Below are 27653 nucleotides of genomic sequence, written 5' to 3'. Positions count from 1 at the left end.
TATGGATTAATGCTAAGATCTATTGGTAGTTGAATTGAAAAGTGGACTGAATTTTTAAAGCATTACTTCCCCTTTCAATGTACAACAACTAAAAAGAGGAAAATTACACCTTTTAAGCAAAATGATAATGGTGTATACCATGATTGTTGGGAGAGATATTGAGATTTGATCAACTCATGTTCCCATTGTGACTATGAAGCATGGCGTGTAGTTAGCCTATTTTATGATAGGTTAACTCCTTAATTGCGCCAGTTTGTTGAGGACTATGTGCAATTGGGAATTTATGAGCAAAGAGCTGAATAAAGCTAATGATTTCCTCGAGCAATTAGTTGAAAGTTTTCAAGCTTGCTACTGCTATGAGCCTAAGGAAATGCTGGTTAAAGGGAGAGAAGGATCAAGTGACATGGGTGGGGGAAAATTTATTCTGAATGAGGAACATGATGTAAGTGCTCATTTGGCTACATTAGCTAGATGTTGAGGCAATGAAATTGAAGAAATTGATAAAGGCAATGAAAAAATTGAGCCATGATGGCATCACCGCAAGCCCTAACACCATTTCTTCTTTACCCTATCACCATTTTGAGCTTCAAAATTCCACCTTTTGGAAAAAAAAAGACACCAACTTATGCCCTAGTGACATTTCTCCCTTTCTTGTTGCCATTTTCTATTGAAACTTTGGGAATATGTGAGACCCACATTTTTTGACACTTCCTAGGCCACTATATAATCTCCCATCTTAAGTTGTGATGCCTCCACATGGTATGCCACTTAGGACAACAAGATAGAACAGATATAATGTCATTTTCAGCTTCTTAAAGGCTTCATCTTTCTTCTTAGGAGAGCCTTGGACAGCTTTGTAGGAAGAGACCTTGTTCTAGTTGAAGCTTGTTGCTACTACCTTCTTTTACCTTCTGTTTTTGTTTTTTTAGTTGGTTTGTAATGTTTCAAATTAATTTCCTTTGATTCTACTTGTATTTACTTATTTTTGAGCTTTTACTATAATATTGAAATTAAATACGAGGTTTTAATGATGGTGTTTCTATGATTTGTTTTGGTTCTATACTTTGGTTCTACTTTTATGTCTTTTAAATAGTAATTTAAGCTAAGGAAAAGGTGGTCAGTAGGACCTCCCTTGTACACATGAAATGATCCTCAAATCTTAAGTGATTAATAATATATTCACCTTGTAAGTCAGACTTCTCTATTTTCAATTAGAGTATCATACCTTGATGCTTAGAACTAGAGTTTAGGAGACTTTTTGAAGGTATCTCAAGTTCTTAATACTTGAAAATTATTTTGATTTGAGATGGTCATTATTTAGGCTTTAATTCTATGATTTGGAAAGCAAATGAATAGTGGGGGCTTTAAAGATGGCACATGGAGGTGTAACTCATAATTATGAGGCCTTAAGCTTAGTTAAAATGTAGTTGTGTTGAAAACTCTCCAATTGAGAGCACCCATGGGTAATCTCGATTATGTCAGCTAAAATAAGGGTCATTTCATGGAATAAAGGGAGCCTAAGGAACCCCTCAATCCTCAACATTTTGGCAAGTCTTGTTAAATTAATTCTTGGCTCAATTTTAGTTTATTTCCCTTGTTTTAAAAAAAAGCCATCATTCCCTTTTTTCAACAATTGAGTTAAAGAGGTTTTCTCAAAAAGATTTCATTCATCTTCCAAATCTTTTTATTTCTCCTACACCTCCTTGAGGTTTGACACTCAGTTTACTGGGATTTTAAAACTACAACTTACTCTTTATACTTAGGAAATAACACTGGGAATATGCATTTAGGAGTGACCAAAGCATATTGATAAAAACGAAATCATAACAAATAAGAAGAAAGGCTAGGATTTCAAACCTGAAATAACTTTTTGTATCAATTCAATCTTCACCAAATATCAATATCTACGACAATCTTCACTTGTTTCCCTTTGACTTCTTTCCAATAGACTTGGACAATTGAAGATTATGAGGGTCTGCACTGATATGAGGGAACCGATCTCTTCTGTCAGCAATGTGATTCAGGGCAGATACTAATTTCAGGGTATGTAAAGTGAAGCGAGGCTGCCTATTGAGCATGGTAGAGCTGCCAAACCAGAGAAGTCCTGAATTGCTAGTGTTTACAGAAATCCAATAGAACCATCTCCAGAAGCCATGACTTTGAAGCTGTATAGGTGATGTTCAATTCTCTATTAAGCGAGCATTTGCAGCCACATCAATATCTGATTTTGCTTCAACTTTGCAATGATTATCTGTAATAAAGTAGTTAATGTCATAAATTTTCTGAACATGTAGTATGCAAATATGAAATGACAAGATCACACAATAAGTATAAGTTTATAACTACCAAAGTAAAAGCACTAGTAATTGCTCAATCTTTAAAAGAAGAGGGTTGGAATTCCAGACCTGAAATGTATTGCAGACAACACATCTGAATTTTATAGAGATTGGAATTTTTAAACCCTTATCAGATGAAGGACATATTATATGGATAGTCAAAAGGCAAGGTGAAATCAGCAAGAAAATAGAAACTAAATCAGCCCCAGTATTTCCCCAACTCAAAGTGTAAAAAATTAAAGTAATGATGGAAAAAGAGTTGCTTTAATTTTATATGTACATGCAATACAAGTGATATTTTAAATACGTAGAAGAGGGAAGGAAAACATATTTGCTGTGACTTCATATTTGCCAATGCATAAGAATCAGGTGAACAAAATATAGCCTTCTTAGATCATTGATTGCAAAGTAGTATATAATATGAAGCTAAAGAAATTAATCTGAGAGGTTGGATCATGAACCTGAAATATGCCAGAATGGCAGAGACAACTCAAGCTTCTAGTTCCTTGGGATTTAAGTTGGGGAATGCAAGAATGTAAGCAGTGATTTCAAATTGAGCCAAAGAATAGTCACAATCATTTTAAGCTGGCTGAAATCTGCAACAAAATAGTAATTAATGCAACCCCAGTATTTTCCGGAACTTTAGAATACAAAACTTAAAATAATATGATTAGTTTGGCCTTCGACTGCCAATTCATAACTGTCTAATTTTACATTGCATTAGCAAATTATTTGAAGAGACAAATTTTCAAACTTGCTTAAGTTTTTCATCAAATGGATATGTTATGAACATAAATAACAAAATCACTTTTGCCTTATATTCTAATACATGCTAGGATTATTAAAAAAAAAAAAAAAATCATTTCATTATAGGATATTGAATAAAAATGAAGCCCCAAATGAGAAAAATGGTCGATTTTAGACCTGCAATGGCTCTCTGTGTCAGTGGAATCTTCACTAGATATGAGCAATCTTGGGCCAGTCTTCATATCTTTCCTTTTGCCATCTTTCCAAGAGGTGTTGACAATGAAAGATTTTGATTATCTGCAGGTTTTTGTGGAAATGAATCAGTTCTGAAAGTGATGTCAATTCAGCGCAATCACAAATATGAAAAATCAATATAACACTCTCAACAGATCTAAAGCAAAAGAAAAGATGATGCAACCATCAATAGAGGGAAGAGGGTTGCCTGAAATATATGGCTGATGCAACTGAATTGAAAACAGAGTAGAATTCTTTTTCTTCATTAGTCATCTAGAAGATACAAATTTCTGGGCCATGTGAAACCATAATCTTCTTAAGCAAGATGAAATCTGTGACAAATATTATTTGTTCATACCTCAGTATTTACTTCAACTCTTAGAATGTAAAGATTGAAGTTAGCTTAGTAGAGAGCATCACAGTTGGTTTAAAAATGCAAAAAAAATAAAAAATAAAAAATTATATATAAGGCGCAAATGTAAAAGAATTACCAAAACAAAAGGAAAACGAAGCATTTTGATTGTTAGAAAGGTTAGGGATGCTGACCTGAAATGACATTATGTATCAGTTTACTCTTCATCATTGCGGGTAAATGTTAATTTCTGTGACATGAGCAATATTGGGCCAGTCTTGACCTGTTTCCCGTCGGCATCTTTCCTCTAAGCGTGGACAAAAAGAGATATTAAGTGTCTGAAGGTTTTTGAGAGAGCGCATCTCTTCTGGCAGTGATGCCAACTCAGGAGATTTATATATTTGAAGGTCTGTAAGTGAGGTGAGACTGCCTATGGAGTGTGGTAATGTTGCCAAGCCACGACAGTCTAGTATTTGAAGGTGTGTAAGTGAGGTAAGGTTGCCTAACCAGTGTGGCAATGTTGATAAACTCGAGCAGCCCTGAAGGCTGAGAGTATGGAGAGTGGAAACATGTTGAAGCAACTCCTCTGGGAGAGATATCATACCATCTATCTTCAAAATATACAGAGACTTCAATGAAGAAGAAGCTGAGACAGACATTATCTGTCGTAATACATCCTCTCTGATTCTATCCAGGGCTAGTTTCCCAAGACAAGGTAATGAAGCCCCTTTGAAGGATGCCAAGTTGGGGCAATTTCTGATCGTTAAACTAGAAAGGCAAGGAGTTGAGTGTAGTTCCAAGGATGTCATGTTAAGGCAATTACTCATCTCTAATTCAGAAAGACGAGGAGATGAATGTAGTTCAAAGGATGTCAAGTTAGGGCAATCTCGGATATCTATTTTAGAAAGACAAGGAGATGGAGGTTGTGCTATGAATGTTAGGTTATGGCAATTCTGTATGGTTACTATAGAAAGAGAATGAGATGAATGAAGTTCAAAGGATGTCAGCTTATGGCAATCCTGTATGGTTACTACAGAAAGAGAAGGAGATGAATGCAATTCAAAGGATGTCAAGTTAGAGCATCCATTGATATATAGTTTAGAAAGAGAAGGAGACGATGATAGTCGAACTGATGTCAAACTAGAGCACTTCTCTATATATACCTCTGAAAGATGAGGAAATGAAGGACCTTGCTCTGCTAGTATGTCCATCCTCCACAATCCCGTCAACTTTGGCATTTTATAGAATTTGAGTATTTGAAGAGATGGGAAGAATGGTTTTCCTGGTGAACTCTCCTTCATGTCCTCCACCTCTTTCATGTTATAGAGCTCCAAAGACTTGAGAAAAGGGAGTTGAGAAAAGGGTGGCAGAATTTGGCATCTTGAACAATCCCACATTTCAATGTGACATAGGTTGGGAAGCAAGGAATCCAACCCATCATTCATCATCCAACTTGGAAACTTCCTACCTTCATAACCATATACAGAAAGCTCCTTTAAGTTTAGGTGTGGTTGGAGACCTTCCATCACTAACTCAGCATTCTCATCCCACTTAGCTTCTAGGTCCCACCATCTCCATTCTAATCTCAAGGATTGAAGGTATTGTTTTTCTTTCAAAATTTCTCCCTTGGATATTGGTAGAACATCCCTTTCATTTTGAAGATTTTTTATTTGCAATATTCCTCCTAATTGGCTAAGCCTTTTCAATTCACTCAACCTACCAATTCTTTTGTTCTTTGAGAACTCTCTCCCATTGCCAACAATGAATAATGGTAAGCTTTGAAGCAAAGTCAACTCTCCTATTCCACATGGCATATGAGTCAAATTATCACACCTATCATTCTCCAAGTGCCTCAAATTGATCAATTTCTTTGTAAATTTTGGAAATTCTTTTAGATTACAACAATCATTGAGTTTTAGTGTTTGTAAATTCTTTAACCTTGTAATAGCATTTGGAAGCACCTCAAAATCATTATAGGAAAGATCAAGATACCTTAAATGACTTAATTTACCTAAATATTTTGGTACCTTCCTTATGCTGAAACTATCCAAGCTCAGCACATGTAAACACTTCAAACTTGGAATAAGTGAATTTACAATTGAATCATTTTTAAAATCATCTTCATAAAGCTTCAGAAAGGTCCTTATGGGTTTTTCCTTTAAACTCCCTATCATAAGACTCACCTGTTCAAATAAGAGTATATGACGAACTTTTTCTGGAATGTTCTTTATATTGTCTTTTAAAATTAGGACCTCAGATCCTATAATCGATTGTGCAAGATCATGTATAAGGTCATGCATTTTACAACTTACTATATCATTAACAACATCTCTTTCAACTTCATGAAACAATGACCTTGACCACAATTCCTTAAAATATCGATCCCCTACATCTTCTAAGTGCTCATTCTCATTTGAAGATTGGATGTAATCTTGCGCTGTCCATAATTGTACCAACAACTTTTTCTTAATTTCGTAGTCTTTTGGAAATAAGGCACAATATGAAAAACACTGCCTCAAATGTGTTGGTAAATTATCATAACTCAATTTTAGCACAGGTAAAACATTATAATTTTCATCTTGAAGTGATAAGAGATTTTCATTGTTTTTAATAGACAACCAATTCCGTTCTTCAGATTCAAACTGCAACATTGTTCCTAAAGTCTTAATGATAAGAGGAACTCCCTTACACATTGTTGCAATTTCTTTTCCGATTCCTATGATGTTTGGATGCACATTCTCTAGTCTTTCTCTAAATGCAATTTTTGAAAATAAATTCCAAGACTGATTTTCTTCCAAACCTTTCAAAATAAAGGGAGAACTATCTCCCATAATTGATGCAACTTTAGTTTTTCGGGTGGTCACTACAATTTTACTCCCTTTAGCACCGACCATCAACAAAATTCTCACTTTATCCCATTTTTCAAAATTTTGGTTCCAAACATCATCAAGAACTATCAAGAACCTTTTTTCTCTTATTTTTTCATGAAGCTTATCTTTCGAACCATTCAAATCCAAACTTGCAACATCTTCATTACTTATAGATTTTAAAATTTTTTTGATCATCATATTAACATCAAAACCATCATCAGAATCATCAGAAACACAAACCCATATCTTAAGCTCAAAATGTTTTACCAGTCTCTCATCATTGTATACTAATTGAGCAAGGGTGGTCTTACCTAATCCCCCAATACCAACAATGGCAACAATGGAGAGATTTTTCTCATTGTTAGAAGACAACAACTTTACTATCTCCTCTTTATTTTCATCTCTTCCTACAATTTCAGACGCTAACACAAATGAGTGTGTGTCTCTCCAACTATTCTTTTCCTCTGTGTGTACACATGGAATCAGATTTAACAAGGAGATATCATTTTGGATATCGCCTAGCCTTTCTTTGATATCCTTGAGTCTATGACTCATCTTACAACGAAATACGACTTGATTTGAAGAAGAGAAGAAGTGACTAACCTGACTTGTTAGTCCTCCTCGCTGCAGATAATGGGTTGCCATGTCATCAAGAAAGTCATCAGCATCATACATGAAGAGTTTGAGCCTTTGGACCCAATGTTGTACTGCATGGCTTTTCAGCTGCTTCTCCTCAGCATCGAGGAGTACAGCTCGGACGGTGTCCAGTTTCTCCTTAAGCTTGGCTGGCTCCTTCGGAAGACCATACATGGATAGAATTTTTTGAAACGCCTTGGACCCCAGCTTCATCAATATGTGCTCCACAATACTGAATGGGACTTGTTCCGCCATTTTTTGAACAGCTGGAAGTGCAGAGGAGCAAGAAAATCTGGTAAGGAAATAAGTTGAGAGGATTGTTAGAGAGGATAGTGGGCAAACTAGTGATCATGTATATATAGTGGTTGAAAGAATAACAAATGCTAAAATAGAAATTTACCTACTATTTGGGAAGTGTTCTCCAAAACAATGTTAAAAAACAGTTGTTGAGAATAAATTTTAAAGCTATCATATGGCATTTTGTGGGACAAAAGTTTTGTTTAAAAACTTGAAATGTTGTTAACTTATTTTTTATGTTTTTAAATATATTTTAAAAATAAATTTTATTTATAGTGCTTCATTTCTTTTTTATCATTTTTAATATTTGTATAATTACTTTTTAAAACTGTCCTTAAAAACAAGTGAAAATAATTTAAAATAAAACTAAGACCTTGTTTAGTAATTGTTTTTTAAAACAGATTTTGAGAATAATTTTTTAAAATTGTTCTATAATGTTTTATAGAACAAAAGTCTATTTGAAAACGAAATATTTTTAACATGTTTTTAATATTTTTAAATATGTTTTAAAAATAATTTCTACATTTATGGTTGTTTTTAAATTATTCTATATGTTTGTATAATTTTTTTAACTTTTGCTTTACAAACTCTGTTGACAAGGCACTTGAATTATACAAGACATTATTAGAAAAAGTGAAGTGGTACGAGAGAATGAGTTCAACAATGGGCTAATATACAAGCACAAGAAAAGAATATTAGCACTACAAGAAAGGTTTCAACCAAAGTGCTCTAGTACGTACTAGAAAAGGTGGAAGAGGAATATGGAAAACAAGAATGTAATACCAGATCCCGATATGAAGTTATTAAATAGTGAAAATAAATTTCTGTCTACAAAATTGTTGTCAATTATATGCCAAGAGGGTGCATTCTCAACTGAAAATTAAAGTTTCATAACTCTTCATTTTTAGATGTCATCTAGACATAATTTTGATTTATTATAAAAGATATTAAAGATGAAAATCAATATTTAAAAGGACAAATGGTATAACACAATAAAAATATTTAAAATTATGAAAAAATATAGGTTATGTATGGTTCTCAGAAAGTATTAGGGAAAGAAAAAAATGATAAGAAAAATTATTTTCTCATGTTTGGTTTTATTATGGAAAATATGAAAGAAAGTTAAATACAATTCAATATTAAAAAGGAAAAATGGTATAAAAATATTTAAAATTATGAAAAATTTTAGGCTATGTTTGGTTCCCAAAAAGTACTAAGGAAAGAAAAAAAAATGATAAGTAAAATAATTTTTTAATGTTTGGTTTTACTATGGAAAATGCAAAAGAAAGTTCAATATGATTAAAATTATTAAGAAATTTTATATTTTTAAATTATTTAATATATATAAGAGTTAGATATATGAAAAAAAGTTTGAAATAATGTATAAAAATAATTTATTAACTTTAAATTTATTTTTTATTTTCCTTCTACTTTTCCTTTCTATTTGCTTTCAATATATATATATATATAAGAGTTAAATCTATAAAAAAAAAATTGAAATAATGTATAAAAATAATTTATTGACTTTAAATTTATTTTTTATTTTCATTCTACTTTTCCTCTCTATTTTCTTTCCCTCACATTTTCTTTCAAACTTTGTGAAAACCAAACATAGCCTTAAATTTTCAATTTGATTAAGGCAAAATTTATTTCTTATCAAGAGGCTAGTCATGGAAGGCTGCATTTGTAACTTTTTTTTTAGTTTTAATGATAAGAAATTGTTTTATTTTTCAAAAGTAAAATATTTTATAAGTGAATAAATTATGATGTAAAAATAACTCATCAATGTAAAAATATTATCTGAAAGGGAAAAAAAAAAAAAAGAAAGACATGAGCCTCATATGATCATAACTTTTTTTCCACATCCTCTCTTCATTAGTCTTTTCAAAAAACCCTATGTTCTTCAAATCTTATCTTTGCCAACTGTAGAAAGTATATCCTTTCGCTTTACCCTTTATCTTACATTACATTTTCAATTGGATTTGCAACTTCGCCACATTTCTACTTCTAAAGAAAGTAATTAGAGAGAAAGATAGTAAAGAAAGTAACAACCGAGATAAGTTTTTCTGATTTTTTTTTTTGAACCACCCTAGTTGTTACATACTAACATATATATCTATATATATATATATATATATATATATATATATATATATATAGCATAGCAAACATATCTAAAACTCCTTTAACAAATTATCTACCAATAATGGAAGACAACTAGTTAACATATGACATGTGTATAACATCTTGTAATAATATGAAACTATTTCTTAACATCCTCTCCTCACACTCAAGGAAGAAAGATTTTTTACTTTGAGTTTGTTTCTTAGATTTAAAAATTGAGTGCTTGAAATAGCTTTCATCAAGACATCTACTACTTGATTAATAGAAGACACATGTTGGATGAAAACCATTCTCTATAGAGCCTTTTCCCTAACAAAATATAAATCCAATTCGAAGTGTTTTGTCCTAGCATGTAATATTGAATTAGCAACCAACATAACAATGCTAAGATTATCATACCAAATAACTGGTGGTATAGGCAAAGTGATTTTAATTTATGAGAGAAGAGATTGTAACCAAGTAATTTCTACAATCAAACTACCTAAACTTTTGTGCTTCATCTAGGCACAATATCTGTACTTGATCTAGGCACAATATGTTGCTTCTTTAACTGCCAAGTGACTAAGTTTGAACCAAAATACACACAAAAGCCTAAGGTTGATCTTTGGTCATTAGAGGCCTAATCAACACCACAAAATGCAACAAGATTAAGAACAAAAGATCTTGTTAGATGAAATCTATGATGAAGAGTTCCTTTCAAGTATCTGACAATTCTTTTGATTTCTTTCCAGTGAGATTCCAATGGATATTAACAAACTTAATTAATAGTATAGTCAATTTCAAGCCTAGTAACTAGTACATATTGCAAAGCTCCTACAATTAATCTATACAACTTCACATCTTAAACTGATTCACTTCCTACACCCAAAATTTCTAACCATTCCCTTGGTGCTTGATTTAAGCCATATATAGCTTTATTTACTTTGCAAGCAAGCTGAGACTAGTTGGACGGTATAAATCTAGGAGGTTGTTCCATAAAAACTTCCTCATACAACACTCCATTCAAAAACACATTATTAACATCTAGATGATAAATTAGCTAATCTCTAGACAAAGCTATAATAAGCATAACTTGAATAATTTTGGGTTTAACAACTGGACTAAAAGTTTCAATGAAATCAAAATTAGCAACTTGATGAAACCCTTTTATCACTAACCTGACTTTGTACTTCTTAAGGGAGCCATAAGGGTTTTCTTTCACTCTAAACATCCATTTGCAGCCAATGGACTTTCTTTTAAGGGGTAATGAGACTAAGGACAATGTTTTCTTCAAAAGAGCCATATATTCATCAATCATTACTTGTTTCCAATGATCCATACATAAAGCTTTCTTAACACAAGTAGGTTCACAGGTAGTAGTAAAAACCTTTGGTTTAAAAATTCCAATTTTAGACCGAGTGACCATAGGATATATTATCATAAGGCTAGTGCTTGGTCTTGTGAAGAGCTCTATGACTAACAACGCTATCATAAGCATTAGTAGCAAGAGGAGGGGCGGATAACAAAAGTCTTTCTTTTGTGTGGGAATTTATTTACTATTTGGGAAGTTTTTTTAAAACAGTTTTGAAAAACTGAGAACAAATTCTAAAGTTGTCACATGATATTTGTTTGAAAACTTGAAACTTTGTTAACATATATAATTTTTTTAATGTTTAAATATGTTTTAAAAATAACTTTCATTTGTAGTACTTTATTTTTTGAATTTGTCATTAGAAAACAAGTGAAAACAACTAAAAGATGTTTTATAGAAAAAAAATATCATATTTTTCATTTTTAAGAATAAAAAATAGAAAACTGTTTTTTGTTTTCTGATTGTAAACATGTTTTCATGTTTTTTATATTTTGAAGATTAAAAAACTATTTCGAAAAGCAATTGTCAAACAAGACTTGCATTTTTCTCTATAAAAAAAAAGACAAAAAATGAGTTTTCTTGAGTCAAAGTTTGGAATCTGAAAAAACAGGGAAAAAAAACTTTCCTGAGAGTAAAAAACATAACAAATTAGAATCATTTTTGTAGGGTGTAACAGGAATCTTAAATATTAGTGGGTAAATATCTGTTTATCTATCTATCTATATATATATAAAAGATAGACCTTTATTTCTAATTTCACATACAACCATTATATTTCTTCGCATGTTTATTACACTGACACATACAATCTTATTAGTTGAAAATTATAGTTTTGAAATATTTCTTGAGTATATATTAAGATAAGTATAATTAACTTTTGCTTTTCAAACTCTATTGACAAGTCACTTGAATTATACAAGGGTATATTAAAAAAGGTAAAGTGATATGAGGCAATGAGATTAACAATGGGGTAATATACAAGCACAAGAAAAGAACATTAGCATTACAAGGAAGGTTTCAACCAAAGTGCTCTGGTACGTATTGGAAATGGTGGAAGAAGAATATGGAAAACAAGAATGTAATGCCAGGTAGCTAAAAAAGCATCATACCATGTCCCAGTATGAAGTTACTAAAAAGAGAAAGAACATTCCTGTCTACAAAACATATTTAGAGAAGGTGTATTCTCAACTGAAAAGTTTCATAACTCTTAATCAACTTATGTTTAATTATTTGAAGAAAATTAAAACTGTGAAATTCTTACTAAAATGATTTATTTTTACTTTTACAAAATTTTAAGAGCTAGCTTTTTGCCATAAAAAATTATTGAAATTATGGTTATTTTTTATTGAAATTTATTGGTTTTTCTATTAGAATTTAATTTAAGACGTTTCCTACTCTATATATGCATTTTTAGATGTCATCACATCATAATATTGATATATTATCAAAGAGATTAAAGAGGAAAATAAATCAATTGTAAGAAGGGAAAAATTGGTATAATAGGATAAAAATATTTAAAAATATGAAAAAATTTTAAATTTTCAATCCGATTAAAGTGCAATTTGTTTCATATCAAGAGCTTGGCCATGGAAAGTTACATTTATAAGTTTTTTATTTTTAATGATAATATATTATTTATAAGGAAAGTTGCAAATCCTTTATGTATAACACATTTTTTTTGTTTTCCAAATTTCCTATAAGGGAAATATAATAGTATGAAAGTCTTCCAATAGATGTTAATCTAGTAAAACTTAGTGTCAATTTGACTATACTTCTTATTTTTTGTTTTTGAAAATAAATAATAATAATAATAATAATAATAAATTCAATATAAAAACTGAAAAATCTTATAAAAAAAAGGTATAGATTTACCTTATATTTTTAAAAATTATTTCAAAAAAAATTTAAAATTTGAGATAATTTTTTTTATACCTTAAAATCAATTTTATACCTCAAAATTTTATTTTTTTAAAAAAATAATTATTTTTTTCAATGTAAATCAATAAAAATTCTTACATTTTATATAAAAATTAATACTATTTTTTTTATTTTCATAAAAATTAATACTATTTTTTTTTATTTTCAAAATAGAAATCAGGAAGTGCACCCAAATGAACACTTAGCTTTTGAAATGCCAACAATAGTTAAATTCATATTGGCTCAAGCCTAGATAACTTCCCATATCATATAAGATGGGAAAGTAGAAAAATTACAATCATCTTTGTAGGTTTAACTTGATTATAGGGTGTAAATATGAATTTTTTATTTAGGATCTAAGTTGAAGTATAATTAACGTTTTGTAGACCCCCTTTCAAGAGCTAGAGACTTTTAAGGATTTTATAACATTGGGAGGGTGCCTTCTCATCACGAACAGCTGGCAGCATCCTACACAAATGGGGGGACCCCTTCCCGACACATGAGACGAGGTGGTGGAGGCAGCAAGTCAAGATGGCCGGCCATGCTGGTGGTCAGAGGTGCCATACTTGCTGAGTGGAGCAATAGTGGAGTCGGTAGTGGCTTGCTGTGGAAGATAGAAATAGGAGAGAAAAAGGATATACGAGGAGGGGAAAAGGAAGAGGCTGCCAGGAGAGAAAAAGAGTTTTTCTGCAATGGACCTGAAGCTAGGGGGAGAGCTCGAAATGGGGGGTTTTGGGAGGTGGAAAAGCTGAGAGAGATTTGTGAGAAGAAGCCCAGGTATGGCCACGAATTTTTTTTTTATTTTTTTCATTTCTGGTTTTTGTTTCTCTTCATTATTTTCATTGGGATAACCCATAAAGAAATTTTTGGGTTTTTGTCTCCTAATAAATTCTTCCTTGCGGAGGATGGAAGGATCTTGAATGCGGTTGGTGCGCTTTCGGGTTTTGGGCTTCCATGGAATAAGCTCGGGACGATGTTATCCCGTAGGTTGTGTCGGTTTAGGGTTTTTGGGCTTAATAATGTATTCTGTTTTTGGATTTCGTTTGGCTTTTCCGTTTGTTTTGGGTGGGAAGGGTGATTTAGGCCTTGATGCTGGTGCATTTGTTTGATGATTTGAAAAGGGTTTTTGTGGGTTTTGATTCGGGGAGTTTTGTGGAGGAAAATGAGGATGCTCGGTATGAGATTTGCAGAATTAGGCTATTTTAATATCTTGGTCATGAGAAGGGGTCATTGGTGTTTGCGTTCAAGAACTGAAGCTTGAGGCATTTTCTGAGAATGGGTTAGTGGGGAGTTGCAGGAAGAAAGTGTGGAAGAAAAGGTTTTTATTTTATTTATTTATTTTTTAAGGGAGTTTTAATGGAGCCACGTGTGAGCCAAAGATGTCAGCATAGAGGAGTAGGGGTTTTATTTATTATTAGTATTGTGTTATTGTTGTTTTATTTGTTTACTTATTTATTTATTTTAAAGTTCTATTTTAAACAATTCTTTAAAATTTCCCAATTTCGAATTTAATTTCTAATTCTGAAAATTCCATTACTCACATTAATTTATTTAATCATTATTATTTTGTTTATTTATTTTAAAATTCCATTTTTAATCTATTCTTTAAAATTTCCGATTGCCGAATTAAATTCCGAAAATTCCTATACTCACTTTAATTTATTTAATCACAAATATTTTATTCATTTATTTTAAAACTCCATTTTTAATCTATTCTTTAAAATTTTCGATTGCAGAATTAAATTCTGAAAATTCCTATACTCACTTTAATTTATTTAATCACAAATATTTTATTCATTTATTTTAAAACTCCATTTTTAATCTATTCTTTAAAATTTCCGATTGTCGAATTAAATTCCGAAAATTCCTATACTCACTTTAATTTATTTAATCACTAATATTTCATTCATTTATTTTAAAAACTCCATTTTATCTATTCTTTAAAACTTTCGATTTCCGAATTAAATCCCATAAATTCCTATACTCACTTTAATTTATTTAATCACAAATATTTTATTCATTTATTTTAAAACTCCATTTTTAATCTATTCTTTAAAACTTCCGATTTCCGAATTAAATCCCGTAAATTCTCATACTCACTTTAATTTATTCAATCACTAATATTTCATTCATTTATTTTAAAACTCCATTTTTAATCAATTCATTAAAATTTCCGACTTCCGATTTTAATTTCTAATCCCAAAAATCTCAATATTCGTATTAGTCTATTTGATTATTATTATTTTATTTATTTATTCTGAAATCCCATCTTAAACAATTCTTTAAAATTCCAACTTTAAAACTTAATTTCCAATCCCCAAAATTCTAATTTCTTTTTAATTTAATCCCTAAAATTCCAACTCTTAAATTTAATTCCCGAGATCCTGATTTTCAAACAAATTCCAAGATTCCAGTTTTTGCTCAAATAGTTTTTATTTCCATTTCGGTTCCTAAATAATCTTCTGATCTTCTTGATTTTACATAAGCAATAATGAATTCTTCATAATTCTAAAACACGAAATTTGGGGGACTAGTTCATGAACAATAAATTGGGCTTTGGTGAGTGCCCTATGTTTGATCCCTTTTGATTGTCAACTGTTGTACTTAATGTATTTTGCTTGATCTTCGTTTTGCACTCCAATATGCATGAACTATATTTTGTATTCATTAATTGTGTACTAATCCCATTTCTTGATAGCGCATTGTAGCTCGTGGCCGAGGTACGCATCCACTCCCATTCTGGTCATTCTCTATGCATGTTTCGATTCCCATATATGTATGATCGATTTGGGTATCCATTGTTTTTCCTATTGATTGCCACATCAGCTTCATTTTATTAGTAAAGACCCGATTTTAGGGGCTTAGAGGGGTGCTACGGTCTTTACCGTACCTTCCCGACAAGTAACCTGACCCCCGAACCCGATCCGGTTTTTCACAGACCACCTTTTCCGAAACAAGGAGTCACACTTAGGGTTTTTCTTTCTTATTTTGTTTACCCTTTAAAAAAAAAAAATAATAAGTGGCGACTCCAAGTCAATTTTTCTTAATCAATAAATATCATTTTTTCGAAATAAAAATCAAGCTCGCCATCGAGTGGGAAACGTATGAGCCGAAATGCGGGGTCCACACGTTTGTTTTACTATCTCATGAGAAGTCACTTGAATTGTACAAGAGAATATTAGAAGAAGTGGAATAAAGCAATGGAATTAATAATGGGAACAGGAATATTAGGACTACAAGTAAGATTTTAACAAAAATGCTTTGGTCCAAAAAGAAATATGAAAGAGCCGTTCAAGGAAAACAAGAATGTGATGTCTAGTGCCACCCATATAGAAATATGGGTTTTTGATTAAATTATGAACTTCATGGAACATCATGCTTTTGTATTTGAAGTTCTTTTTTTATTTGGCTTAATTAAAAGTTGTAGACTTTGTTTACTTAACCATCCTTCTAGTTTCATGCATATGCTATTTTAGTTTATTTATAGAAAAGAGTGGTACATATTAGATACTGTGTAGTCATGATTCGCTAAACTAGAATATTATATGGACTCTCAACTTTGAGATGATATTGAGCTTGTGTTAAATTAAATTAATGGGAGATTTTGACCTATGGGTAAGACTCTAAGATGGTCACATGTTCCCTACAAATTAGGTCACTATTGATGGAGGTTGTTGACAATAGGTGTTTCCAATATATATACCATGATATTACATGCGATTGAGACAACGTGTCCTCTTGGATGATCCTAATGACATGTAATAAAGAAACCATGGTTATAATAATTCCTTTAGAGGAATTTGAAATATGATCTTTGTCAGGTAGAGTATGTCAGTTGATAACATAATATGGGGGTTTATAACTCAATGATTATTTAATAAATCTTATTGGTAACTTGTACAATTCACATTCTTTGGCTCTACCCATGAATTATTCAGTAATAGGTCTTTCACAATGAGATCTACCCATATAGTAATGGTATTTAATTATGAAGGTTAGCTAAGTAGTTGACGCTATTAGTCTGTTCTTGCAAGTGTGGGAGCTTGATCTTTTTGTTGATTTTCGTCGCTTAATGGATAACTGTTTTGCCAATGGGGAACTGCTTATCATCTTAAATTTAGGTGATCATATTTGCATCAACGGAAACCATAAATTTCGTACACAATTCAAAATAGGGGAATATGATAGATTTTTTATTTTTTATTTTAGTTTAGATAATGAATGGAGTTCTTCCATTCTATTTACTAGTACTTGAGAGGTTGATAACATTACCTCATTAGATTATGAATACTAGTTCATAGGGATTATACATGCAATGGATAGTAAGTCATAGACTCGAGCTTTGCCTCATTTTAATTACATATGATATTGGAGTGTGATTAACTCTATTTGGTGGAGTGTTAAGTTAACTTTATAATTGGATTATGAGGGAGCCAATATTTTCTATGGACGCTGGTAGTCCTTGGTCGAGCTCTTGTTCGTGGTAGCATGTTTGTTTAAGAGATTTAGGTTTATAGTTCATAAATGTGTGTAAGGGTGTTTTGGTAAAAATACAAGGTTGCATAAGATCTTATGAATGAACTTTCTAGATTTAGTTAGTTAAATAATTAAAATCCAAAATGGATAATTAATTAATTAGGACCAAAGTAAGCTGGATTAGATGACCCAAGTCCTAGTTAGACATAAGTCACTTAAGCCCATAGGGAAACTTATAAATACCCCTTTGGGGGTTAGGGCTTTAGATTTTTACCATTCAATTATCTAAAAATTAGAGCAAACCCTAGCCACCCTTAAGAGAAAGAGAGAAAAGCTCACCTTTCTCTTATGCCAAGGTTCATAAAGGGAGGGATTGAGTGGAAGTCATTGGAGAGACAAGTTTTAGGATGATTATTGAAGATTCGACATCTTCTTTATATTGGATTCGATCTGAGAACATCCAAGTTACAAGTATTTTTCTTTTCCAATCTCTAGATCTAGTCTTCATTATGATTTTTGATGCCATTGTTTTCCATTAAATTAGGTTTAGAGATGCTTAGAATTAGATTGCATTCATCTTATATGATCTAGGGCTTGAGAATGAAATAATCTAAAGTTTCCAACATTTATATCTTTAAACAAAGGGTGGAATCAATCACTTTGAAAATTGGGAAAACCCTTTATGGAAAGACTCCATGCATGAAAAGTACTTTTCTATACTTATGGGAAGCTTCCATGATTATAAGAAACTTATTTAAAATCAAAAGTCATTAATTAGAGGGGGAAGGGGAAGTGTTTCAAGCTATTCTTTAAATATCAAAGTCTTATATATTAAACAAAAATCTGGAAGAGCTATTTTTGAATTAAATAAGTCGTGCATTGATTTAAAGTTAGATATGATCTAATGAACCGATTAGGTTTGTAAATTGTTCTTTTAAATCAAATAGTAAGTTGATAGCCTTGAGATTAGTTACTTTGGATGCTTTTATTCTTATTATATTTTATTGACTCTTGAAAATTTTCGAAGTCTAACTTTTAATTAATTTAATTAATTCTATCTAGATAATTTTTATGAAGAATTTGCATAATTTCAAAAGCTTCTTGTTTAAATTTCGAAAGATTTTCATCAAGATGATGTTGTTTTGAGCACTTAAAGAATTAAAGCTTAGATTCCTTAACCTCACTTTTTCTAGATGTTCTATGTGAACATCCATTCTTTTTCTTCAAGCATATCTTTTAAATGGTAAGATCATATTGGTTTATGCTCATTTGGTTCTTAAGTCTTAGGTCATAGAGCCTTATTTGAAACCATTCCTCTTTTTCCCCTTAAATTTCAACAGCTAATCTGTTTTGAGCTTTATGATATTCCCTCTATGTTAAGGCATGAGATCTTCTCATGCACTTTTTTTTTGTGGCTTCACCAAGCTAGCCTAGATCCTTCCAATGTTTGCTACCTACACCATTTATCCATCATACCGAAGGATCTAGATTCAACAAGTGATAGTGAAGTTCTTTCATTATATTCTTTTTGGGCAGTCAATTGACATCACCCAACTTATCATAGATACCATGGTTTGCTATCACGATTCCTCTTACAGTTAGAGTTTGTTACTCACTATTAGCATATCATATACTAGTTGATGTTGGATTTGACTTTCATAATGATATCCAAGTTCAAGATCAAAAGTCTTCCTATGACTAGAGCTCTTGGTCCAAGCATGTTAGCCACACCAAAAGGCGCTAAGAAAGATAAGATTCGGTTTATGAAGTAAGATGGTGAGAGGAACAACCTTAGGACTGGAGGGCAAGGTAGTAGAGGTCAGGTTAGTAGTTCATGATAGAGAGTTAACCCACGGAGGGTTTAAGTTTCGCTTAAGCACTTGCTTCTTTATATCGATCATTTGAGAGTACATGTTAACACTACTGTAGTTGACTTTTAAACACATCAACTTACTTCTATGGAGTGATGGTTATCATCCTAACCTAGCTTGAGTACTCGTCAATTCCCACATTCTAATAGTTCTAGCAAGATGCTGTTAAGATTTTCTTAATGTATTTTGATAGCTAATTTGTTTAGCTACTTGTTGCTATGGGTGTATTTTGTAGCTACTTTGGTTATTTATCAATTTATTGTGTTTTGCTTTATGGATAAATCTTGAACATCTCTTTATCATGTTTTGATTAATGATTGATTAGCAAACAAGGTACTAATTCTCACACATAATTTCTTTCAAATTGATTTGATTTTTCTTGAACAATCATTAGCTAATTTTCATTATTTTTGGCTTCATGAATATTCTTATGTTTAGTTTGAGAAAGAAAAGTAAGGTTATTGCAAATATTTGTAGGAGAGGATCTAAAGATTTTTGCAAATATTTGTAAGAGACGATCTAATTCTTAGCTCACTACTTGCAATACCTATGATTTGCTTTTAAGGATGGTGAGAAACAAACTTCTACTTTTTTGGAAGTTATTGGTGTGATCCCTCTCCTTGTAGTGGTAGACGAGAGAGTGGTGATCTCTCCGCTTTTGTTTCAATAATTTTTATTTAGCATGTTTCTTGCCATTTCTTGTAAAATCCTAATTTTCCTTTCAACATCATTTTTTTGACATGTTCTAGGAGTCAAAAAATTATGTTCCATATCATGCTCATTGAAAAACATTTAAAAGTTCCAATAGTTTTTTTCTTTTTAATGCATTTAACACAAGTGTAACTTCTTAAAATAACTTCAATAGGAAGTTTCACAAGCACCATGAGTCTCCAAAAGAACTTAGTAAAACCTTCACACTATGAAATATTGTGTCGAGGTCTACATTTTTTTATATCGAAACCTAAACTATTTTAATAAATATTATGATTTATAGTCTTTCAAGCCCAAGTGTAATTGTTTCTGTATGATTTGCTCCCTTGTGTATAGAGATTTTGAAAAAAAAAAGTGTATTATTTTTTTAAAGATATGTCAATTCAAAAAATATTTTTAAACATATAGTTAGTCAAATAGGGAGTTATTTTAAGTACCATATAAATTTCCAAATTGTCTTTTAAAAAAACAACTTTAATTTTAAATTTTAAAATTTATTTTGAAATTGCTTTTTGAAGAGATAATTTATATTGAAGTAGTTTCTTTTCTTTTTTCTTAAAAAAAAAAAAACCAGTTTTAGTGTAATTTATATTGAAGAGATAATTATTTTTTTAAAAAGACAACATCAAATTCAATATTTAAACTAAAGTTATCTCTTCAAAGACAAGTATCATAGATTTGAAAATAATTTTTCAACTACTATATTTTAAAAATATGGTTTTTTTTTTTTTCAAAATCCCCCTGTATACTTATGATCTAGGACTAGTCCAAAAAAAGTAGTTTAAGTCAACTAGTATCAAAGTAATATTTAAATTACATAAGAAACTTTCAGATTTGTAGTACAAATTACATAACTTTGTACTAGTATCAAAGTTGTTCATATGCTTTTCATTTTCTACGTATAAGTTGGAAGACATAAGGGGTTATTAGTATAAATAGGGGGGATAGATGATGCAAGGAAGGTCATATTTTAGCTTTTGTTCTAATTTTTTAGTTAATGAAATGTTTTCTTGATGGTTTCCCTAATGAATATCTTTTCTTATTTTTTTCTTTCTTTCTTTTTGCTAGACCATTCACTTTGTGGTAAAGTCCTCAAAATTTTAAGAAATATTTATAAAATTAAGAATAACTTAACATAAATAAAGTGTAAAGAATTTTTTACATATGTGATGTGATCACACGTTGCAATATAATATTAAGTAAATGAATATGATTCTAACCTATATTTTATTAAATAAATAAAAATCACATGTGGAAAGAGATTGGAATATGATCTTTTTGGAATAAAAAACACATGTAGATATGACACCCAAAAGTTGTCATATCTAGACAAGATTAATATCAATTTCTTCCAATATCTCACTTTTTTTTTTCTGAACTAAAATTGTTTTATATATTTAAAACAATATTATCTAATGTCAAAATTAAAATTAAATCTAACTTAGCAAAGAAATTTCCAATGAATGAATATGAAGTAGGCTAACTAATAGCTACTTAAGTCTACAAGATAAAACATTCACCAAATTGTTTTTCTTAGCTGTTTCTACAAGGCCTCTTAACTTTATAGACTTAATTATCATGATAAAAACATGAATTGAGCTCATGTTTCATGAGTATGGTGGCATAATTGTCATATAAAAAATCCTTTATTACATCAAAAGGCTTTTCTTACATGAATTGGAGCATTGCATGAAATATATATGATTGGAGCATTGCATGAAATATATATGATAACCCATGGTTCCCTTCAAAAAGCTTTAACCAACCATGACACTCCGAACTCGGAGGTTGAGAGCACCATGGTCAATTCTCATTCTCATATCAAACCAAAATTATTCTAAACACTTAAACAAGAATAAAATAAAATAAAATACAATGAAAAGAGTCTAAAGCCAATCCTAAATAAACAACTCTTGAAGTCATTTCCAAAAGAAACACCCTTCCTATCCCTTGAAAATTGGAATAATAAAGAAATATTAATTCAACAACTCAATAAGAAGGATGAAGTATAATATAGAATTAAATTATGAGAGATATTACATCTTTAAAAAAAAAAGAAAAAATTATTAACAAATAAGCTCATTTAATTCAATAACTTAATTCACTTTTTCAAAAAATTCGACACTTTCAATTTAAAGATAAAACAACATAATACACTAGATATAATCCATTCATATTTAAAAAGTTTTCACTAACAAACATTTTATTCTACTTGACTCACAATAACACTATGCCCAAATAGAAGAATTTACACTAGGTATTGTTCCTCTTACTAGTGGACCAAACAATTTCTAATCAATGGTATATCAAAGATTAATAACACCTTTATTGACTAGGGTTGCACCGTATCATTACCCTCACTAAGGATAATAAAGGTTAACAATTTATCCCCTATTAACCATACAACTAATAACTAAAGTTTCAAAATCATCATAATAAATTAAAAAATAAAATTCATTTATAAAACAATAAACAAATCATATGATATTCCCAATTTATTTAATAAATAAGGACCAAAACATAACATATTTAAAAAAATATTATATGATCCACTTTGAAGAATTTAAACATTTTGATATCTTCAAAAAAAAAAAAAGAGATGATGACAAATAAGGAACTATAAAAACAACTCATTGTACTATTAACACTTAGCTTAAAAAAATCACTCAAATTTTTGAAAGAATTAATCCACACCTAGCATAAACATAAATAAAAAATAATTATTATTAATGATTAATTATCTAAATTAATGGTTTCCTAATTGTGTAAATCTTGTATTAAGTTCTAAACCCTTTTTTAAGACTCTAATTTCATTTTGTATAATTGCATTTAATAAATTACCAAAATTAACATTATTATTATTAACTAATTATCTAAAATTTGTAAGTTCTTAAATTTTATAAAATTGTGTAGGTTTCAACTCTGATCCAAGAATGTATCCTCTTCCACTTATTTAAACTAAAACTCTTAGTCTTCTAAATCTTTTGTTATTTTTATTTATTTTTATCCTTCATACTTTCTACCACTGTTTCTAATGCTTGCAATTGCCCCCAGGCACAACCCGGATTGAGCAGGCATAAGGCTTTGGAGTGAAGATTCCATGCCCCATCAAAAGTTGGTTGTGCAGTAGGGTGGGAACAACTAACCTGCAACCACTTATGAAACTAGCACTAGGCTTGATCCAGTGGCATTGCCTTGCCCATACTCTTCCCAACCAACCATGCATGCCTTTCATGGCATGAAAAACAATAATTTTTTTTTGAAATAAAACATTTAATAAAATTCAGATTTTCGATAAATAAACCATTTCAAATTATTTACGTCAAATAATATAAAAGAATATCAATCCAAAGTATTGGATATGCTTACCTTGAGATATACAAATTGATCTGACTATGCAGAATATTGAGAGAGAGCCCTAAGGTTTCTAAAGGAGAAAAGACAATCCCACCCTTCTTTATTTATAAAATTTATTATTATTTTCCAAGAGTCTGAAAATTCTATTTTCTTAATTAATTAAATTATCCATTTACCCTAAGTTAAGGTTGAAGTGTTACAATAACCCACAAAAAGTTTGCTTTAAAGGGAAGACTTTAATGCTTAAACATGTCAAGATGACTAGTTAGTTAGAAGATAATGTTGTTGTTACATAATGATCACAAATTAATAGGATTCCAGACCGATCAAAAAGTGGTATTTTTCTTTCAAAACATTTTTCTCACTAATTTGAGAAGGGAAACAATATAATGACTATGAATTCTCATTGATTAAAGTGTAAAATTAGCATATTTTAAAGTTAAGTTTTAGGAGGTGTATGATAAAAGTTAATACTTATTATTTAATTATTTAAATTGATTTTAAGTTAAATTATTTTTAAGTTGTTGACTTAAAACTTATTGTTTAATTTTTTTTTTACTTTAAGTATTAAGGTTATTTAATAAAATTATGACCTAAAACTTATTATAAATTATCAAATTAACATATTTATTCTCATAAATTAAAAATTAGTGTAAAATAAGTTGAGTAACAGTGGAAGTTATAGAGTAACAAAGGAGATTGTGGAGGTAATTAGAGAAAATGAGAGTAAAAAAGTAAAATGAAGATATGAAATTAAAAATAAGTTAATTATTTTTACTTATTATTTCAAGCTATTTTTTTACTTTAAGTCATATCATTAAGTTATTTTATCAAACATACTTAATTTAGTTAATAACTTAAATTAAGTTATTAATTCACTTTAAGTTATTAGTTGGTTTACCAAATACCCACTTAGAGGATATTTGGTAAAACTTAATACTTATTATTTAACGACTTAAGTTGACTTTAAGTTAAATTATACTTAAGTTATTAAAATTTTTTACTTAATTTTTCCTTTAAGTATTAAGGTGATTTGATAAAATTAACTTAAAATTTAATTTAAATAATCAAATTGATATATTTATCCCCATAAACTATAATTAGGATCAAGAAGGTCAAGTAACGATAGTGGTCATGAAATAGCAAAAGAGATTATAGAAGTAATTAGAAGAAATGAAGATAAAAAGGTAAAATGAAGATGTAGACTTAAAAGTAAGTTAGTTATTTTTACTTATTATTTAAAGTTGTTTTTACTTTAAATCATACCATCAAGTTATTTTACCTAACATAATTGATTTACTTAATAACTTAAATTGAGTTATTAAGTCACTTTAATTTATTAAATTGGTTTACCAAACACCTACTTAATATGGTATTTTAACTTATTAAATATGAAAAAAGATATATCTCTAGAACTTTGATGCAAGGTGAAATATAAGTCCAATTTAGGTAGACCTCTCTTAAATAGGAAAAACAATGGTATTTTTTAAAAAATAAAAAAACTTTAAAAAATATTTTATTCAAATATGATATATAGTTTTGAAATTATTTCCAAATCTATGTTGCTTTCAAGGAATTTAATTGAAAGTTGTTTTTTGAAAAGATAATTTAACTAAATTTTCAAGTTATTTGAAAAAATGGGTGAAAAAATGGGTATTGCTCTAGATATATATTATTTTAAAAAAAATGTCTTCTTTTTTAAAGATATGTCAATTCAAAAAATATTTCTAAACATATAGCCAGTCAAACAGGGAGTTAGTTTTAGTAGGATATAAATTTTGAAGTTATCTTGTAAGAAAATAACTTTAGCTTTAAATTTTAAAATTTATTTTGAAATTGCTTTTTCAAGTGATAACTTATATTGAAGTAGTTTCTTTAGTAAATTTCAAAAGAGTTCATACAATTAAGGGAAAATAATATAAATAAAGTCTAAATAATTTCTTTTAAATCTAACAATGCAATATTAAGTATAGATTTTTTTAATTACCAATTTATTTAAAATGCTCTTCCAAAAATATCTCGTTCTTCAAAAAAATCAGATTGATTTTTTTATATCTAATACAAAATTATTAAATAAAAATTATAAAGTAAAATTTGTTGGCATGCTAGCTTGAGTATATGAATATGATTCTCACCTATGTTCATATATGATTCTCACCTATATTTTATTAAGTTAATCAAAATCACATATAGAAAGAGCTTGGAATGGCCATTGATTAGACAGCGCCATTTTTGGTTGCAATGATCTGAGGTAACACCCAAAAGTTGTCATATCTAGGCAAGATTAATGTCAATTTCTTCCAATATCTCACTTTTTTATCTTTTTTTTCTAAACTAAAATTGTTTTTTATATATAAAACAATATTATCTAATGTCAAAATTGAAATTAAATCTAACTTAGCAAAGAAATTTCCAATGAATGAATATGAAGCGTTGATATAAAAAGGCTAACTAGGCTGAATATTTTTTTAGCTATTCAAGTCTACAAGATAAAACATTCACTAAATTGTTTTTCTAATTAGCTGTTTCTAATAGCTCTCTAACTTTATAGACTTAATTATCATGCTAAAAACATGAATTAAGAACATGTTTCATGAGTATGGTGCCATAACTGTCATATCAAAAATCCTTTATTACATCAAAAGGCTTTTCTTACATGAATTGGAGCGTTGCATGAAATATATTGATAACCCATGGTTCTCTTCAAAAAGGCTTAATCAACTGTGACACCCCGAACCTCGAGGCTGAGAGCACCACTGGCAATTCACATATCAAACCTAAAACAAAATAAAAATAAAAATATCTAAATAATGAATTTAAATATTTTTTTAAGCACTTAAACAAGAATGAAAAAAAAATATATAACCGAAAAGAGTCTTAAGCCAATCCTAAATAAACAAGTTTAAAGTTGTTCCCAAAATAAGTACCCTTCCTATCCTCTAAAAATTGGAATAATAAAGAAATGTGAGTTTAGCAACTCAATAAGGAAAAATAGTTCAAAAAGAGGATCAAGTAAAATCTAGGATTAAATTATGAGAAATATTATTAGCCTATTTGGCGGAGTTTTTAAAAATCGTTTTTTGTGTTTAAAAACAGAAAATAGTTTTTAAAAACTCATAACACTATTTGGTTATTGTTCTCTATTTCCAGTTTTTAAAAACAAAGTGAAATAAAAAACAATTTTTAGAGAACAAGCAAAAGTTGTTTTCACCTGTTTTTAAAAACAATAGAAACACATACATTCTTTATTTATTTTTATTTTTTTACATATAATTATTATTATTATTATTATTTTCATTAGGCAAATTAACTCCAAATTAAATAAGACTTAATACATTGGATTTGTTAACAAGTCTTTAAAAATAATTTTAAAAATCAAATAATAAACTCATTAATACCAAAAATTTATAAACAAAAATTGATTTAAAATGATTCTATTATTTCTTTTCTATATAAAATTATTATTTTTCAATTTTTTTTTCACTAGACAAATGAACTTCAAATTAAATAAGAGTAAATGTGTTGGTTTCATTAACAAGTCTAATAATTTTTAAGAATAATTTAAAACTCAAATAATAAACTTATAAATAAAAATTGATTTATAATGACTATTTTTTTTTTTTTTTTGCATATAATTAAAATTTTATAAATTTTTCCACTAGAAAAATGAACTTCAAATCAAGTGTCACTTTTTATTGAATTTATTAAGGAGTTTAATAATTTTTTAAAATAATTTTGAACTCAAAAATAAATCTAATCATTGAAAAAAAAATAAGAGAGGAAAACCGATATACCATAAGTCATGACTTTACTATTTATCCTATACATATAACTATTTAAAAAAATAATAATAAGTAAATAGATTATAAATTAAGTATGACATAATTAATACTTTAAATTTTTTAATAAATCCTTTATTTTTTAAATAATTTGTAATAAAAAAAACCAATCCAATTAATTATAGATTAAATCAAAAGATTCCAGAATATTATGTTTAAAATTGAGTATATGTAATAAATAAAAATTTGACTCATTTATATGTTAAAAAAGTAAAACTTTATTCATTTTAAATAAAATATTATTGTCAATTAGTATTGTATTATTAATTTTTAACCAAAAAAAATATAAAGATGTTAATATCCTTATGTTGTAACATATAATAAAATAGTATATTTTATACTAAAAATATAATTTATGATTTTATATAATATTACTAAAAAATATTTATTTTAAAATTTATTTTTAATTAAAAAATTATTTTTATTTTTAATAAGACTTCCGTTTTTAAAAACAAGTATAAGAAATCATGGTCAAACAAGAAATTAAAAAAAAATTAATTAAATTACTTATTTGACTTGTATTAAAAATAAATAT

At 29.2% G+C, this 27653-nt stretch overlaps 1 protein-coding gene across 2 annotated transcripts; it reads right to left on the bottom strand.

Annotated features, from left to right (window-relative positions):
- Positions 1 to 1863: 1863 nt before the first annotated feature.
- On the bottom strand, positions 1864 to 7482 carry LOC100267877 (putative disease resistance protein RGA4). 2 transcript variants are annotated; one of them, XR_009465325.1, is made up of 2 exons: positions 2798 to 3170; positions 1864 to 2251 (listed from the first exon to the last, which is right to left on the bottom strand). XR_009465325.1 is itself a non-coding variant. In XM_059735618.1 (2 exons), the coding sequence occupies exon 1, from the start codon at positions 7428 to 7430 to the stop codon at positions 3897 to 3899; it is 3534 nt and encodes a 1177-aa protein (XP_059591601.1). In that variant the 5' UTR covers positions 7431 to 7482; the 3' UTR covers positions 1864 to 2251; positions 3261 to 3896. The 2 variants fall into 2 exon arrangements, 1 of the variants encoding a protein (XP_059591601.1); XM_059735618.1 differs by lacking the exon at positions 2798 to 3170 and adding an exon at positions 3261 to 7482.
- Positions 7483 to 27653: the final 20171 nt, after the last annotated feature.

This window comes from Vitis vinifera, chromosome 19, assembly GCF_030704535.1.
Source record: "Vitis vinifera cultivar Pinot Noir 40024 chromosome 19, ASM3070453v1".
NCBI lineage: Eukaryota > Viridiplantae > Streptophyta > Magnoliopsida > Vitales > Vitaceae > Vitis > Vitis vinifera.
This window is presented reverse-complemented; position numbering and strand designations above follow the sequence as displayed.